This window comes from Tenrec ecaudatus, chromosome 2, assembly GCF_050624435.1.
Source record: "Tenrec ecaudatus isolate mTenEca1 chromosome 2, mTenEca1.hap1, whole genome shotgun sequence".
Lineage (NCBI taxonomy): Eukaryota > Metazoa > Chordata > Mammalia > Afrosoricida > Tenrecidae > Tenrec > Tenrec ecaudatus.
The window spans coordinates 42,479,831-42,495,017 of NC_134531.1; the positions used below are offsets into that span (position 1 = coordinate 42,479,831).

Consider the following 15,187-nt stretch of genomic DNA (forward strand, 5'->3'; position numbering starts at 1 on the left):
GCAGTCATTCTTTTTGCTGCTAAAATGATCTATTCTTTGGCCTATAGTTCTCCAGTTGACCTATTCTTTTGACAAGACTTCCTATTTTTTAAATTTCTTTTTTAATAAATCATTTTGTTGGGGGTTCTTACAGCTCTTATAACAATATGTACATCAATTGCATCAAGCACATTTGTACATATGTTGCCGTTATCATTTCAAAGTATTTTGTCTACTTGAGCCCTTGGTATCAGCTCTTTTTACCCTACCTCCCTTGACAAATTATAAATTATTTTCACTGTCCACTGTCTCCCTTAACCCATGTTTTTATTTGTCCCCTGAGGGGGTAGTGGTATTAATATGTTTATGATTGCAATTGGTTCCCCCTTTCTCCCTTGTCTCCTCACACCTTCCCCTTCCCCTCACGGTATTGCTACTCCCACTATTGTTCCTGAAGGGTTCATCTGTCCTGGATTCCATGTTGAGAACTCTTCCCTGTACCAGTGTACATGTTCCAGTCTAGCCGGGCTTGTAAGGTAGACCAGGGGTCATGACAGGTGGCGGGGGGGGGGGGGGAAGCATTAAAGAACTATAGAATGCTGTGTTTCGTTGATGCGACACCGCACTCTGGCTGTTTAAATCTCATGGCACCCAGAGTTGCAAGGCAGTTCATGGTGAAGTCTGAAACCGTTGTTGATCTTTTGTGTGACCCACTTGGAATATGCAGCTTTAGTAAATGGGTTCGAGAAATAATTCAAGTAAAAAATGTGCTTCCAACATCCAAATAGGCCTACTAACCCCATGCCTCCTGGTGCTAAGGAGTGCAGGGTACTAACTGATGTGGAAGGAGTAGCTGATCATGCCCCCACTCAGTCCTCTAACAATATCAAGGGGGCAGAGGTCCCTGGTTGTTCATGAAATTTACTGCCCACACTCGGCACCCGTGTGAGCAATATACTTGTGTGTTTGGAGTATTTGTTAAGTTCTGAGAGGCAAACTCAGCACTGTCAGCAGGATAGTGGTTGCATGATCTGTGGAATGTCAAGATGACCAAGATCATCAGATTAGATTATAACAGAGCAGATTCCAGCCAGATAAACACGAACTACTTTTGATCCACCTTTCTGGGAATCAAGAATGCATTTTCTAAATCAAAAGCCACATTATAAAAGCCAGAGAAAATCCAGATTCCACATTGCCTGTAGCTACAACTGACAGCATTCTCTATTATCCATCAGCTTCTTGCAAAAACACCACAGATAAATGAGATTATGATGCAACTTACTACCCCAGTATGATTTCAAAACATTGTTATGGCTACAGTTGCTCAGGAGATACAGCACTGCTCATGACTTACTCTCAGAGAACGTCAAGAAAGTCAAGCCAGTAAAGGCTGTGGAATGAGTGTTATCATTGATATCAAATGGATCTTGGCCGAAAGCAGAACATGTTTACCTGCTTTGCTGACTATGCAAAGACGTGCGGCGGCAGTGTGGGTCCTAACAAGGAATGGAGGACATGGTGAAAGTTGGGCACTCCAGAACCCTTAGACGGTGCTCATGCGGAAACTCTGCATAGGAGGTACTATTCAAAGAGGACACGTGGGCATGGCAAGGCTTACCATCAGGAAGGCTGTACGTCAGGGCGGTATCACTTCAAAATATTTATTCAATCTATATACTGAGAAGCCAAACTATATGAAGGATATGACATCAAGATTTTAGATTCATTAACCTATAATATGCAGATAACATATTTTGCATGCTGAAGGTGAAAGACTTACTGGTGAAGATGAAAGATTACAGCTTTTAATATGGATTACACCTCAACATTAAGAAAAACCCTCACAACTGGACCAATAAGCAACATCATGATAGATGATGTCATTATCAAACTATTGATGTCATTGCGGATTTCATTTTACTACTTCCACAATTCGTCCCCATGGAAACAGTTGTCAAGAAATGAAATGAAACATTACCTAAAGGGGAATCATTAAATCAGAAAATGGGTTGTTGTTTTTTAATCCTGAGAAGGTATGGATTACACAACTATACCAACTTGTCCAAAATTATACAGGCTAACACAGAACAGCCCAATGCCTAACCCACAGTGCTACCTGGTGGGCAGGGATGCATGTGTCTCATTTTATTAGGAAGAACATCCAGGCTATCTAAGCTTATTAGAAGTAGTTATTGATCATCTTCAGTACCAAATAACTGTCAACTACGAAAAAATGAGAAACCTGTGACTTAACAGTTTACAGAAAGATAGCCTTACATATTTTCAAAAACTCAGTCATGAAGTCTATTCTGTTGACTCCACAGGAGAGCGTAGAGCTGCCCGTTGGGGTTTCCAAGAATTTAAATCGTTACAGAAGACAGCTTTTTTCCCCTCAGAGATACTTGTGGGTTCAAACCACTGACATTGTTAGCAGTACAATTCATAAGCCAACAAGACTCCAAAACTTTATACATTCCCTTTCTTGTTAATGTTTTATAGCTGTAATTAATGTAAAGATCTTGTTACATTCTTTGTTTTATCCAGATCTACTTCATTATCTCTTTCAGAACATTCCAAACTGAAGACAAGCAAATAAGGTGCTGCAGCTAAGTCATGGGAAGATCAAATGTAGCGGTTTGCTTCTGCTTGACATTTGTCTACTATTCGTGTCAGTTATTCATTAGAGCTCACAAAGTAGAGAATGAACAGGTCTTACAAAGGAGAGGTGGTGGCTAGATGTCTTTAAGCTATATAAGATTCTAGAATTTGCAATAGAAATGACCTCAGAGCACTGCCTTCATTTTCTGAACCATCAGAGATGTAAGGGGATTGGCTCCCAAATTATTACTATACGTGTGTTCACTCTAGACATGCCATGGTGACAAAATAAGAACTGATTAGAAGCTAGAGTTGGAGGCAGCAGGAGCTATCAATCAGACTCCATCCCTAATTTCTAAGAGTTGAGAGGGTGAGAAAGGGACAAGAGAGAGAGAAACAGAGCCTTTCAGAAACAGAAGGTCTAGCTGGTAGTAATTGGCTGCAACTGTTTTAATTGCCAACCCCTAGTCCTGGGTTCTGTTTCTAAGGAAATTCTGTAAATCATTTCATAAAAACTTTTAGCAAAAGTTTATACATGCTTACAGTCTATTAGGGAAATTGTCTTTGTTTGGAGTAAAGCTCTAGTATGCATTTCTCCATACTAGATTCATGATTTCTTGAAGACCACACACTTTGTACATATTTTCTGGCTTAAACAGTGTCATGCCCATATATTAGGTTCTCAAATGCTTGATGAATGAAAGGAGTTGAGTGTTGAATGAATGAAATAAAATGAATGCCCTTTATTTAAAACAAACCAACAAACAAGGGATACGTATATTAGGCTTATTTCATTAGGGGACAAAAAGATTACTCAAATATCTGAAACATTTCTTTAAAACTTTATTTCAAAGCTATTCACCTCTCTGTTAATAAGGTGTACAGTTAATGTTCTATTCCAGGTACAGGTCTGCCCATTGCTGGCAATGGACTTTGGGAAAACCCATTTCCTGGCATCCAACAGTTAAATTACTCTTCAAACCACACCGAACTCCCAATACTTGCAAAAGTATTACATGCATTGGTTCCCATCAATTTTAAATCTGAACTTACATTATTAATCCATATCAGTGGGTGTTAAAATGAAGTCATTTTAACAAGGTGTGACTGTACAGATCAAGAGACTACTGGGTTATATTAGACAGTATTTTACAAACACCACATTACCTTGCAATTTGAAACATCACATTTCATATTCATGTAAGTCACTTTTAGATAACTGAACTTCACAGAATTTAACAGCAGATAGTTTAAAATTTACTTCTGTACAGTAGTTCCAACTACCCCCATTTTTACAATCTACAAGGCTCATGTCATGTTCAGCACCAAAAGGATCTGCAGAACTGTCTTAACTCGTGCTCGTATCCATCTCATGATAGTTTAGTTTTTTGGGGTCTTTTTCTGAAGGTGAAAATCTGAGAAAACTTCTACACTTTAAAGTAGATATGCTTTTTGGCTCAGCAGACGGTGTAAAAATTTGGGCTGTACCTTATTTTCACCAAACACATATAGACAAAAAGAAAAGAAAGAACACTTACACCACCATGAATTTGGGTTGTTAGACTTTAAGTTGGATTTATAACACTGAAGCATCAGAAGTCACCCAAGAATGCCCTGCGCCTACACCTTTTTACTTTACATTGAAAAAAGGTATCCAGAAAAAGGTTTCAGCTGTCCTTCAAAATAAGGACCAAAGAAGGATGGCAACCACAAACACTTCCTCGGATACAGCTCCAATGAGATCTCCATGGTGATCTTCGACCTAGGCCGCCTTGGATTGATTTGGACCATGTTTTCTCTCCCAGAGACTCTGCGCTAGCCTCGCTCTGTTGCTAGAGGTCATCACAATCGCTTTCAGTCACTGCTGGGCTAGAGAGAAGCCAGCTTTCATTTCCAGAACCAGGGTTACCATCCGAACTCTTTCACCTCCCCTTCAAGGTCTACCAGTTTTAGAAAAAGAGCAGGTTTTAAGCAGGGCTTGTGCATACTACCTTTTAAGACCACATTCCCCATGCTAGGGGCATTTTCAATAATCTTACTTGTTCAAAGTATTACAAAATTCTTGCGCGTTTAAAAAAACCCCAAACACAATTCTTTAAAAAAAAATTGGGAACTAATACCTCTGCTTTCTTCTGTCAGAAGCACACTATCATTATAGCACGTTTAAAGTTATCTTCATGCACACAAGTCGCCCGAGCCCTTGACACCAGCTGAGTACCTCTAGCACCGGCTAAACCACCGCCAGGACAATGCTCGCTAAGACTTTCCAAAGACCATGACCGTTTGCAGGCTCCATGTCAGTTACACAAAAATTTAGGCAACATGTCATCCTTTATAATTTTCCCCAGACATCCATTCCCCGAACCGTTCCTGTCGCCCATCCACCCCACCCCATACTGAAGTCTTGCACCTCACAGAAGCATCTAATGCTCCCCATTACTAATGACAGCTGCTTCCGGTTCTGCGGCTGTTGCAGGGAGTCTTGGCACTTTCTTCGCAGGACTTGGAATATGCTAAAAGAAAAAAACACAGCTGTTCAAGCGCTAAAGATTTTTTTCCCCTCTCCTGGAAATAGACAAGGTAGTTATTCAGTTCCTATGGAGAAACTGAGAAAGAACAACGTCAGAGGTTTATGTTCAATATGTCCCATCTAGCTTTTCATGGAGAAGCAAATATCCATTGCTCACTGCAGGGTGAATTTAGCAAATTACCCATGTAGCCCCCGAGAAAGGCAGCCCACTGAGGCTCCCCGTCCACAGCGCTGTGTTTGTCGCTGGCAGCTCAAGCACCGGGGCCTGACTGGGGACTTCTTCACACTTACTGGGATGGTGGGCAGCCCACTTAATTACCATAGACACTCATGCACAAGCCGCGCTTTCAGCACATTTTTAATGCAGTTTTAGGGGTAAAATTAGGTGTGTCAGCTGATATTTGGGTCAGCTTATACTCGACTATATATGGTACTCTGAACCACATTACAGTCATGACCAGCGAGCAAGGAGCTCAGTTTACCTCAGTTGCTGTGTTTGAGTGCACAAGTGCTACTCCTTCCTCCAAAGTGTCATCATTTGGTGAGGGGCGCCGAGCATAGGTTCTTCGGTGCATTTCATCCACTCTAACCAGGTACCATGTTCCTTCAAAGAGTGAATCGATTGAACCCTGGGGAATATGGTTGACTACAAGAAAGACAGAGAATATGAAAAAAATTTTATATCATGAAACTCACTGGTAATCAACCTCAAAGCAAGAAGGTAAATATTTTCCTATAATCTTTATCCAAAAAATTATCAAATTAAGTATGGACATCACTGCCATATTTTAAAAATCATTTTATTAGGGGCTCATACAACTCTTATCACAATCCATACATACATCAATTGGATAAAGCACATTTGTACATTCATTGTCCTCATCATTATCAAAACATTTGCTCTCTACCAAGTCCCTGCTTCAGCTCATTTTTCCCGCTCCCTCAGCGCTCCCTCATGAACCCTTGATAATTTATAAATTATTAGTCATATCTTGCCCTGTCCGACATCTCCCTCCACCCACTTTTCTGTTGTCCGTCCCCCAGGGAGGAGGTCATATGTAGATCCTTTTCCAACCCACTCTCCCTTTGCCCTCCCAGTATTGCCACTCACACCACTGGTCCTGAAGGCATCATCTTCCCTGGATTCCCTATGTTTCCGGTTCCTATCTGTACCAGTGCATATCCTATTCTCTAGCCAGACTTGCAAGGCAGAACTGGGATCATGATACTGGGAGGGAGGAAGCATTTAGGAACTAGAGGAAAGTTGTATTTTTCATCGTTGCTACGTAGCACCCTGACTGGCTCGTCTCTTCCCCGAGACCCTTCTGTAAGGGGATGTGTAAGGGATGTCCAATGGCCTACAAATGGGCTTTGGGTCTCCCACTCCGCACTGCCCCCCTAATTCACTATGATAAGATTTTTTTGTTCTGATGATGCCTGATAACTGATCCCTTCGACACCTCGTAATCGCACAGGCTGGTGTGGTTCCATGTAGGCTTTGTTGCTTCTAAGCTAGATGGCTGCTTGTTTAGCTTTAAGCCTTTAAGACCCCAGATGCTATATCTTTTGATAGCTGGGCACCATCAGCTTTCTTCGTCATATTTGCTTATGTACCCATTTGTTTTCAGTGATGGTATCATGGAGGTGAGCACACAATTTTATGATTTTTCTGTTCTTTGATGCCTGTAACTAATCCCTGCGGCACATTGTGATCACACAGGCTGGTGTGCTTCTTCCAATGTGGGCTTTGTTGCTTCTGAATTAGATGGCCGCTTGGTTACCTTCAAATCTTTAAGACCCCAGATACTATATACTTTGATAGCTGGGCACCATCAGCTCTCTTCACCACATTTACTCGTTCACACGCTTTATCTTCAGCAGTTGTATCGGGAAGGTGAGCATCACAGAATGCAAATTTAATAGGAGAAAATAATCTTGCAATGAGGGAGTACTTGACTGGAGGACCAATGTTCTTCTGCTACCTTAATATTAAACCTATAAATAGATGCACATAGATCTATTTCCTCATCCTCATATATAAATATACTTGCACTTTTACATGCCTTTATTTAGACCTCTATAAATGCCCTTTGCCTCCTAGTTATTTCCTCTATTTCCTTTGACTTTCCTCTTGTCCCACTATCATGCTCAGTCATCCCTGCCTTATAAATTGCATGTTTAACATAATTTTATCTCTTTGTTGTAGACTGAATTGTGGTGTTCAAATATCTATCAAATTAGCTAGGCTATGATTCCCAAAATCCTGTGACTGCTTTCCATTTGTGATTTGATGTAATAAACCTCCACTTTGTGTTAGGTGCTGTAAATCTTAAACTCTTTATCTTAAAAAGGCAGGATAAGGATGAGTTGGATCTTGAATCACAAAGCCTTATAAATACTCAAGTATTACCTTTCCTTCAGTCATACTTTTTATGTCACAAGACGTAAGTCAGCAGAGAAAGAGGGACCTGACTACCAACTAGGAAATAAGAGCTGGGAACAGAGTATATCCTTTGGATCCTGGGTCCATCCAGTGAGAATGTCTTAGATCCTGGGGAAGACTGATGCCAAGATTCCTGGAGATCTCCAAGGAATGTCACCCTCATATATGCTCAAAGTACACAAGGATCTTCCCCTAGAGCCAGTGCCTTCAATTCAGACTTGTAGGCAACTAAACTGTGGGAGAATAAATTTGATTGTTGAAGCCACTCATTTGTGACATCTCTGTTATAGCAGTTCTAGATTACCAAGACACCCTCCTTCCTCCAACAGACTTTTGATGTATGTTGACATGTAAACATGCATGATAAAATTTTTTTACCTAAGTGATGAGTGTCCTCTCTGAGCTTCATATTTTCAGCAAAGACATCTGGTGCCACACAAGTTCTTGAGTCAAGCCTTGATTTAAGGTCACATAAACTTGCTGTTATTTTATCAAGAGCAGACCCTAAAATAGTAAATAATTCCAATGTTGAGACTAAAACTAGCATGCCACAATGAAGCCTGAAGAAACTATTGCAAAAGGGATAAAAACACATTTTTTATTTCTCTTAGATTCAAAGGCTACTGCTTCGTTAGTAGATAATATATGATCTAATTGATCCCCGTTTTCTATGACCTCTGAACACACATGTTTCAATATTAGCCAATAAAATAAACAAGTTAGGATATAGGGGAGATTGGAAGCTATGTAACTTTCCTACAGTTAATCCACTGTATAATTTTAAAGCAATGTGCCAACGAGATAAAAGTTTTCTTATAGAGTCATTAGCTATATAAATTAGTTTAGTATAAAACAAAATAAAGGATGCTTCTGCTATTTTTCACTCACACATCAGATGTAATCATTAGTGTAAATATTCACATACTGGATGTATTTAAAAATATAACTTCTATATATTCCTTTATCTTCTAACTACACATAGTTAAAAATAAATAAATAAATAGATAAAAGACATAATTATTGGCCTAAGAAGAAAACGCAACAACTCTAATTCAAGCAGAGCCCTGCCCTTTAGCTAGTTTTAGGCAAATGTTTAGAGTAAAGAGCAAAAGTGAGCCTGTATTAAAAGAAGATGAAAATGTTGTAATAATCTGTAGGACAGAACCCAATGCTCACTTGACCAGCTGTCAATGGTGTTGAGACTTGGTACTCACCTGGTGTAGCATCTTGTGTAACTTTAAGGGAGTACAAGGTGGCGGCCAAACCAGACCCATAAGAGAAGACACCGATCCTCTTGCCTGCCAGTTGCTGAGGTGAGTACCTGCACGGGAAAATCAAAAGCATCAACAAGGAGTGCATGGCAAGCCACAAAAGTTGAAACAAAATTTCATACTATAGCCCTGGGGATTAAAAGCTTTAATTTTAGTGTAAGCCGAAGGAAAGCACATGTTTCCACCTCTTTGAGAGAGACAGTATAAGCATCCCTGTGAGTGAATACACAAACTGGTAGAAAGTGAAACGAAGCACCCAAGGGGAGGGGAGGGAAGGGGAGGGAGTAAGAGGCCTGACTGGAAGAGAGAAGCGTGGGCCTCAAAGCAAATCCCTTGGCCGTGGGGAGAACCTCCTAGACCCAGCGAAGTTACGTCAGGACACGGTATCTCCAGGGAAGGCCGAGCCCACAGACGCTGCAAGGAGACCAGGACTTTCCTCTAGATATGACAGAGAAAGCCTTTTCCTTCAGAGTCAGCACCCGGAATTTGGACTTTCAAGCCTCCTACACTGTGAGAAAACCCATGCCCCGCCTTGTGGTATTTCTGTTTTAGCAGCACTAGATAACTAAGATATGGGTCAACCAAGCATCAAGAATGAACAATGATGGGTTGGAAAGAGGGAACCAATTACAAGGATCTACATGTGACCTCTTTCCTGGGGGATGGACAACAGAAAAGGGGGTGAAGGGAGACGCCGGAGAGAGCAAGATATGGCAAAATAATAATTTATAAATTATCAAGGGCTCATGAGGGAGAGGGGAGCGGGGAGGGAGGGGGAAAAAGAGGACTTCATGCAAAGGGCTTAAGTGGAGAGCAAATGTTTTGAAAATGATTAGGGCAAAGAATGTACAGATGTGCTTTATACAATTGATGTATGTATGGATTGTGATAAGAGTTGTATGAGCCCCTAATAAAATGTAAAAAAAGAAAAGAAAAAAAAGAATGAACAATGAACCCCATTAAACAATGGCCAGGAACATCAAGGAGACCAGAAATACTTCTAGAAGAACCCTAACTTCAACCCGTGTGTTTTTCAAATCCATGGACAACAACAGATTTAGAGACTAGAATGACATCCTATGACTTAGCATTAATATTACAAGTTAGACACACTAAAGTGAGGGGAGTAATACAGCTGAAATTTATACTTACTGTGCTAGAACAGAAGCAAGGGAACCATAGACTGAAGATGTGTACATATTTCCATTTTGATTTGATACAAGCAAAGATGCCTTTGTTTTCTGATTAAAGAGTTCAGAACTAGCCTTCATAAATGCCTTTTCCACATCTCTATCAAAGTAAGTATCTTCTAATTTAACGTCCCTGAAAGATTAAAAAAAAAAGGTAAATTCAGTATTTAAGCCTATATTTTATTACATCCGATAGTGGGGGTCTAATAAATAGTCAAGTCTATGGTTTTTCTGTTTCCCCGGTAGTTCAAAACCACTCCTGCAGATACCCAGAAGCAGGTTAACTGCTATGCAAATGTGAAGAGAGCTGTCCACCTTTAAAGGTTTTTTTTTCCTAACAATGTTTAGACAACTGATCTCAATGTATTAATAAATAAATTAGAGCTTTATTATTAGCACACAGAATACTGCTTCAAGTCCATAGTAGGGTTATTTAGTCAGAAAAGCCATAATACCAAGGAGGCAAATCTTGAATTGGCAGCATGCTAAAAAGCTGTCAAGCTGACTGACTTATCGTGACTCCAGGTGTCAGAGTAGAACTGTCCCCCGTCGGGTTTTCAGAAGCTGTTTTTTTAGAAGCAGATCTCCAGGACTTTCTTCTGAGGTGCCTCTGGATGAACTTGACCCTGTGACTTTTTGTTAGCAGCTGACCGCTTTAACAGTTCACAGCACCCAGGGACTGCTATGGTGTACTAAAGAGCCTTAAAAGGGAGGGAAACTGTGGATCTGGACGAAGTCTATGATAGTACAGGATAAGTACGGCCACGAGGAGCAAAGAGAGGCAGAGCAAAGCACAGAGAAGATGTTGTAATAAATATGGCCACGTATAGATATATATATATAGACATAAAACCATGCTGGCAATGGGAACAGAGCTGGAAGGAGTCAGTCAGAAAAGTTTATCTGTGTAAAAATGACTAAGAAGTGATGCCAGGAAGCGCGCCCTTCTGGAGCTCAGTTTCTCTCCCACACTCGCCCTCAGTTTCTTTATGGAGGAGATAAAGGAGTTAGACCAGATGACCTCTAAGAGCCTTTCACACTAATAAATCTCTCAAATCTATACAAATAATTTCACAGATATAATGCTCGAATATCGAAAACAAAGCAAAGAGAAAAATACAACCGATCCTCTTACCCAAAGGCCTCTAGGCCACTGTAGACACTGTTTTTATCTCTGTTCTGGTCATTCAGGAAGTCATTCAACAGCATCCGAGCTAGAGACTTCTGAACCAGTTTACAGTACGGTGAGTGGAAGATCATGAAGCCAAAATCATTCAAAGTGAAATCTTTATCATTTCCCTCTGAAAGAGAAGACCAAGAAGAAGGTGAAATTCATATACACCACTAATTTTGAAAGTTAGATTTTGGCTTAGGGCGTTCAATAGCCTAAAATGGAGAAGCACCCAGAAATACACTATTTAACAGCATCCCTGGTTTAAACTGTATTTAAAAAAGACAATCAGGGATGAAATCATATATACAGCTGAGGTGTTTTTCAAACTTAAAAATCATAATCAAGTAGTGGGTGATGTAATCAATGTAATGAATAAGGACCAGCATTATTTTAAAATAATCTTTAAAAAAACACAATAGAATAACTTACAGTGAATATGTAATTTCATGACCTTTTTGTTTCAGCTTAGCATCCGTTTGTAAAATCAAGTCACATTGTATGAATCCTACATAAACAAGTTACAAATGCAATGTGTAACTACTGAATACACACAATTAATGTATTTTGCATACTGCAAACCTGGCTCTTAATCTACAACCATTATATAATTAAATGTTTTTATTTATTTTTTTAATCACTTAAAAAAACATTGTATTGAGGGCTCATACAACTCTTATTACAATCCATACATCCATCGTGTCAAGCACATTTGTTGCCATCATTCTCAAAACATTTTCTTTCTACTTGAGCCCTTGGTATCTGCTCATTTTGCCCCTTCCTCACCCCTCATGAACCCTTGATAATTTATAATTATTATTTTTTCATGTCTTATACTGTTCAATGTCTCCCTTCACCCACTTTTCTGTTGTCCGTCCCCCAGGGAGGGGGTTATATATGTAGATTCTTGTGAGCAGTTCCCCCTTTCCACTCCTCCCACCCTCCCAGTATTGCTACTCTCACCACTGGTAATGAAGGGATCATCTGTCCTGGGTTCCTTGTTTGCAGCTTTTATCTGCACCAGTGCGCATCCTCTGGTCTAGCTGGATTTTTAGGTAGAATTGGGATCATGATAGTGGGGGGAGGAAGCATTAAAGAACTAAAGGAGAGTTATAAGTTTCCTCATTGCTATTCTGCACCCTAACTCTTCTCCTCCCTGTGGCCCTTCTATAGGGGATGTCAGGTTGCCTACAGATGGGCTTTGGATCTCCACTCTGCACTCCCCCTCATTCACAATATGATTTTTTATTCTTTGATGCCCAAAACCTAATCCCATTGACACCTCTTGATCACACAGGATGGTGTGCTTCTTCAATGTGAGCTTTGTTGCTTCTCAGCTAGACGGCTGCTTGTTTATTTTCAAGCCTTTAAGACCTCAGATGCTTTATCTTTTGATAGCCGGGCACCATCAACTTTCTTCATCTCATTTGCTTATGCACCTGCTTTATGTACCCACTTTGTCTTCAACGATCACGTCCAGGTGAGCATCTCAGATGGGGCGCAATTCCAGTGTTGTCCCCATAGCGCTATGGGTCAGTGAGGGACATCGTGTCTCATAGTGGGGCTGGCCCTATGGTCCTCTCTGTGCTTTGGCTGCTCTGAGGAGGAATATCATCCTCAGGGCTTGGTGGGCCAGGATGTATCCCACTCTCTCTTCCTCTCCCTTCATTTGCTCCTGTGAGCTTTGACCAGACATGTCCCTCTCCCTGAGCTGTAGCTTCAGTGTGGCTCTCTGAAGTGAATTCTTCTGTGGCAAAGGGGGAGTGGGGGCCTGTCCACGTAGTTGGGATTGGGGCTGGCCCCTTAGACCTAAATATTTTTAATCCTCTCTCACAACCTCTATAAAGCAAAATCAGGCTGCTGTGAAAAGCATATTTTGTGGTATACTGGGTCAGAACAGCATTCATCCACATACTGTCCCTTTCACTACGTCAAGAATTCTTTCAGGGTTAAAGCCTAGTATTAATGAAGGTGCTAAAAAAGTAAACACATATTCCCAGATCAAGTGCAAACAGACAATAGGAAGGACAGGAAAGGATCAATTCAGTAAGTGATTTTTCTGGATCAAGGTTAAAAATGAAAAGATCCTTTAATAGACAAGTAAAACTGAAGCTCTTGCCTTTTCCTTGACTTCAATTTTCTTATGAGGGATAAAAATCAAACTAGTATTTTTTGTAGTAACATTTCACTCCCAAAGCTTCCCTCTTTTCCTAAATTACACATTCCCAGAAACTATAGGTCAATGCCCTTTGGTAGACCAGAAGGAGAACGGTTAAAGGGTACTAAGAAGGAGACCCTCACATCTGTTTCTCATTACAGACACCCAGCACATTATGCTGCCCTCTTGGAACACAGGTAAAACCTACCCTTCTGCCATTGGGCCCGGATCTTTTTGCGGTAGACATAATAGCAGCGGTCTAAGGCACTGAGGTAGCACTGTATGGAGAGCTTGCCATCCACTATAGGGTACTCTGAGAGCATATCAGGCTTGTAAAAGTCATACACATGCTGCATATGGGTTCCACGAAGCCCTGGCAGACACGGAAAAGGAAGAGGTCAATGTAGTTCTACACCTTGATATTTGCATAAGGACATTGCATTATCTGGGCCTTCCGTAACTATCAAGTCAACCCTGTGCATGAGGAGTATAGAGATCACTAGGTAAAATGAAGGAGTGTTGGAAATGAAACACAGCAGTATCCATGAACAGGCAGGCCTAAGACTCCTGTGGTATGTTTTCACTCAAGTTTCACAGACCCAACTAAACAAATCACAACTGCTCTACGGAACTGACAATAAATCGCCCTTGCCATTTACTGGGTCGCTATGGGCAGGTTACTTTGGCCTACTGAAACCCATTCTCCTTCTCTCTGAAATGGGGATGCCACCTACTGCACAGGATTAAATAACCTAACACAGCACTTTGCAGGTACTGCCTGTTGTATTTAATGAACCCTCAGAAAGGACTAGTTGTTCTCAATATGTTATTTCTCAGCATATTGGGCTAAAAACAAAAATCTTTCCCACTTACCTCGTTCAAAAATTAAAGGAGCATTTGGCCCAATCAGCAAAGCAACAGCTCCCACTCCACCGGTTGGCCTAGCATTTCCTGTGGCATATACAGCAATATCTCCTGCAACTACCAGGGCATACCGTCCTGCAAAATATTTTCAGTTAGTTCACATCCAAGAATATGATTCACACTATACCGATACATGTAAACTGAAGTCTGGTATTTCTCCCCAGAATAGCCTTTCACATTCTTTGGTTAAAAAAGGGAAGTGTTCCTTCCAGCAAAGGTTTGAATTGACCATTTTGTCCTACAGAAAAAAGTTAACCAATTCATAATTCAGGTAAGGTGAAATCCATAGTCTCTAAACAACAGAACTGGTAGGAGTCAGCATGTGGCATTAATTCAAAGGTAACTTGCTTTCTTTTGGAATAGAGGCATGCAACATACCATCCCAGGAGCTGGATTCAATCCAGTTAATTGCATTGAAGACAGCAGCTGTGCCTCCATAGCACGCATTCGTTGTATCGATGCCTTCTATATCGGTATTCCCAGACTCCTCAAATAGCTGCATCAAATTACTCTTCACTGATTTTGATTTGTCGATGATGGTCTCAGTCCCAACTTCCAGACGCCCAATGCAGTCATAGGAAAGGTTGTTTCTCTCCATAAGATTCTGAACCGCAGTCAAGCAAAGAGAGTTGATATCTTCTCTATCGGTGCAGAAACCCATCTTGGCCTGGCCCAAACCAATGGTATACTTTCCAGCGTCTACACCATCATACTTTTCCAGCTCGGACTGATCAACGTACTGAGAAGGAAAGTAAATCTCCAGGGCAACAATCCCCACATCTTTTGGCCAGCAGGCTTCTGTATTCAAAGGAAGTGACCCAGGCATGGTGAAAGAGCTTTAAAAAGAACAACAGGGGAAAAACACCAACAGTGTCTTAGGTTATACATTGCTGATTTTCAAGTTAACATATTGAGAAACA

The 15,187-nt window shown here is 40.8% G+C and overlaps 1 protein-coding gene across 3 annotated transcripts in view; it reads right to left on the reverse strand.

The window, feature by feature from the left end:
• Nucleotides 1-3,403: 3,403 nt before the first annotated feature.
• Nucleotides 3,404-15,187, reverse strand: part of HMGCS1 (3-hydroxy-3-methylglutaryl-CoA synthase 1) — a 29,336-nt gene continuing 17,552 nt past the window's right edge. For all 3 annotated transcript variants that reach the window (XM_075540995.1, XM_075540997.1, XM_075540996.1), the window contains 9 exons: nucleotides 14,646-15,103; nucleotides 14,217-14,342; nucleotides 13,552-13,716; nucleotides 11,150-11,315; nucleotides 9,977-10,147; nucleotides 8,768-8,874; nucleotides 7,932-8,057; nucleotides 5,593-5,756; nucleotides 3,404-5,093 (listed from right to left, as the gene is read on the reverse strand). In XM_075540995.1, the coding sequence (XP_075397110.1) occupies nucleotides 5,004-5,093; nucleotides 5,593-5,756; nucleotides 7,932-8,057; nucleotides 8,768-8,874; nucleotides 9,977-10,147; nucleotides 11,150-11,315; nucleotides 13,552-13,716; nucleotides 14,217-14,342; nucleotides 14,646-15,093 (1,563 nt within the window). In that variant the 5' untranslated portion in view covers nucleotides 15,094-15,103 and the 3' untranslated portion in view covers nucleotides 3,404-5,003. The remainder of the gene's footprint in view (nucleotides 5,094-5,592; nucleotides 5,757-7,931; nucleotides 8,058-8,767; nucleotides 8,875-9,976; nucleotides 10,148-11,149; nucleotides 11,316-13,551; nucleotides 13,717-14,216; nucleotides 14,343-14,645; nucleotides 15,104-15,187) is intronic.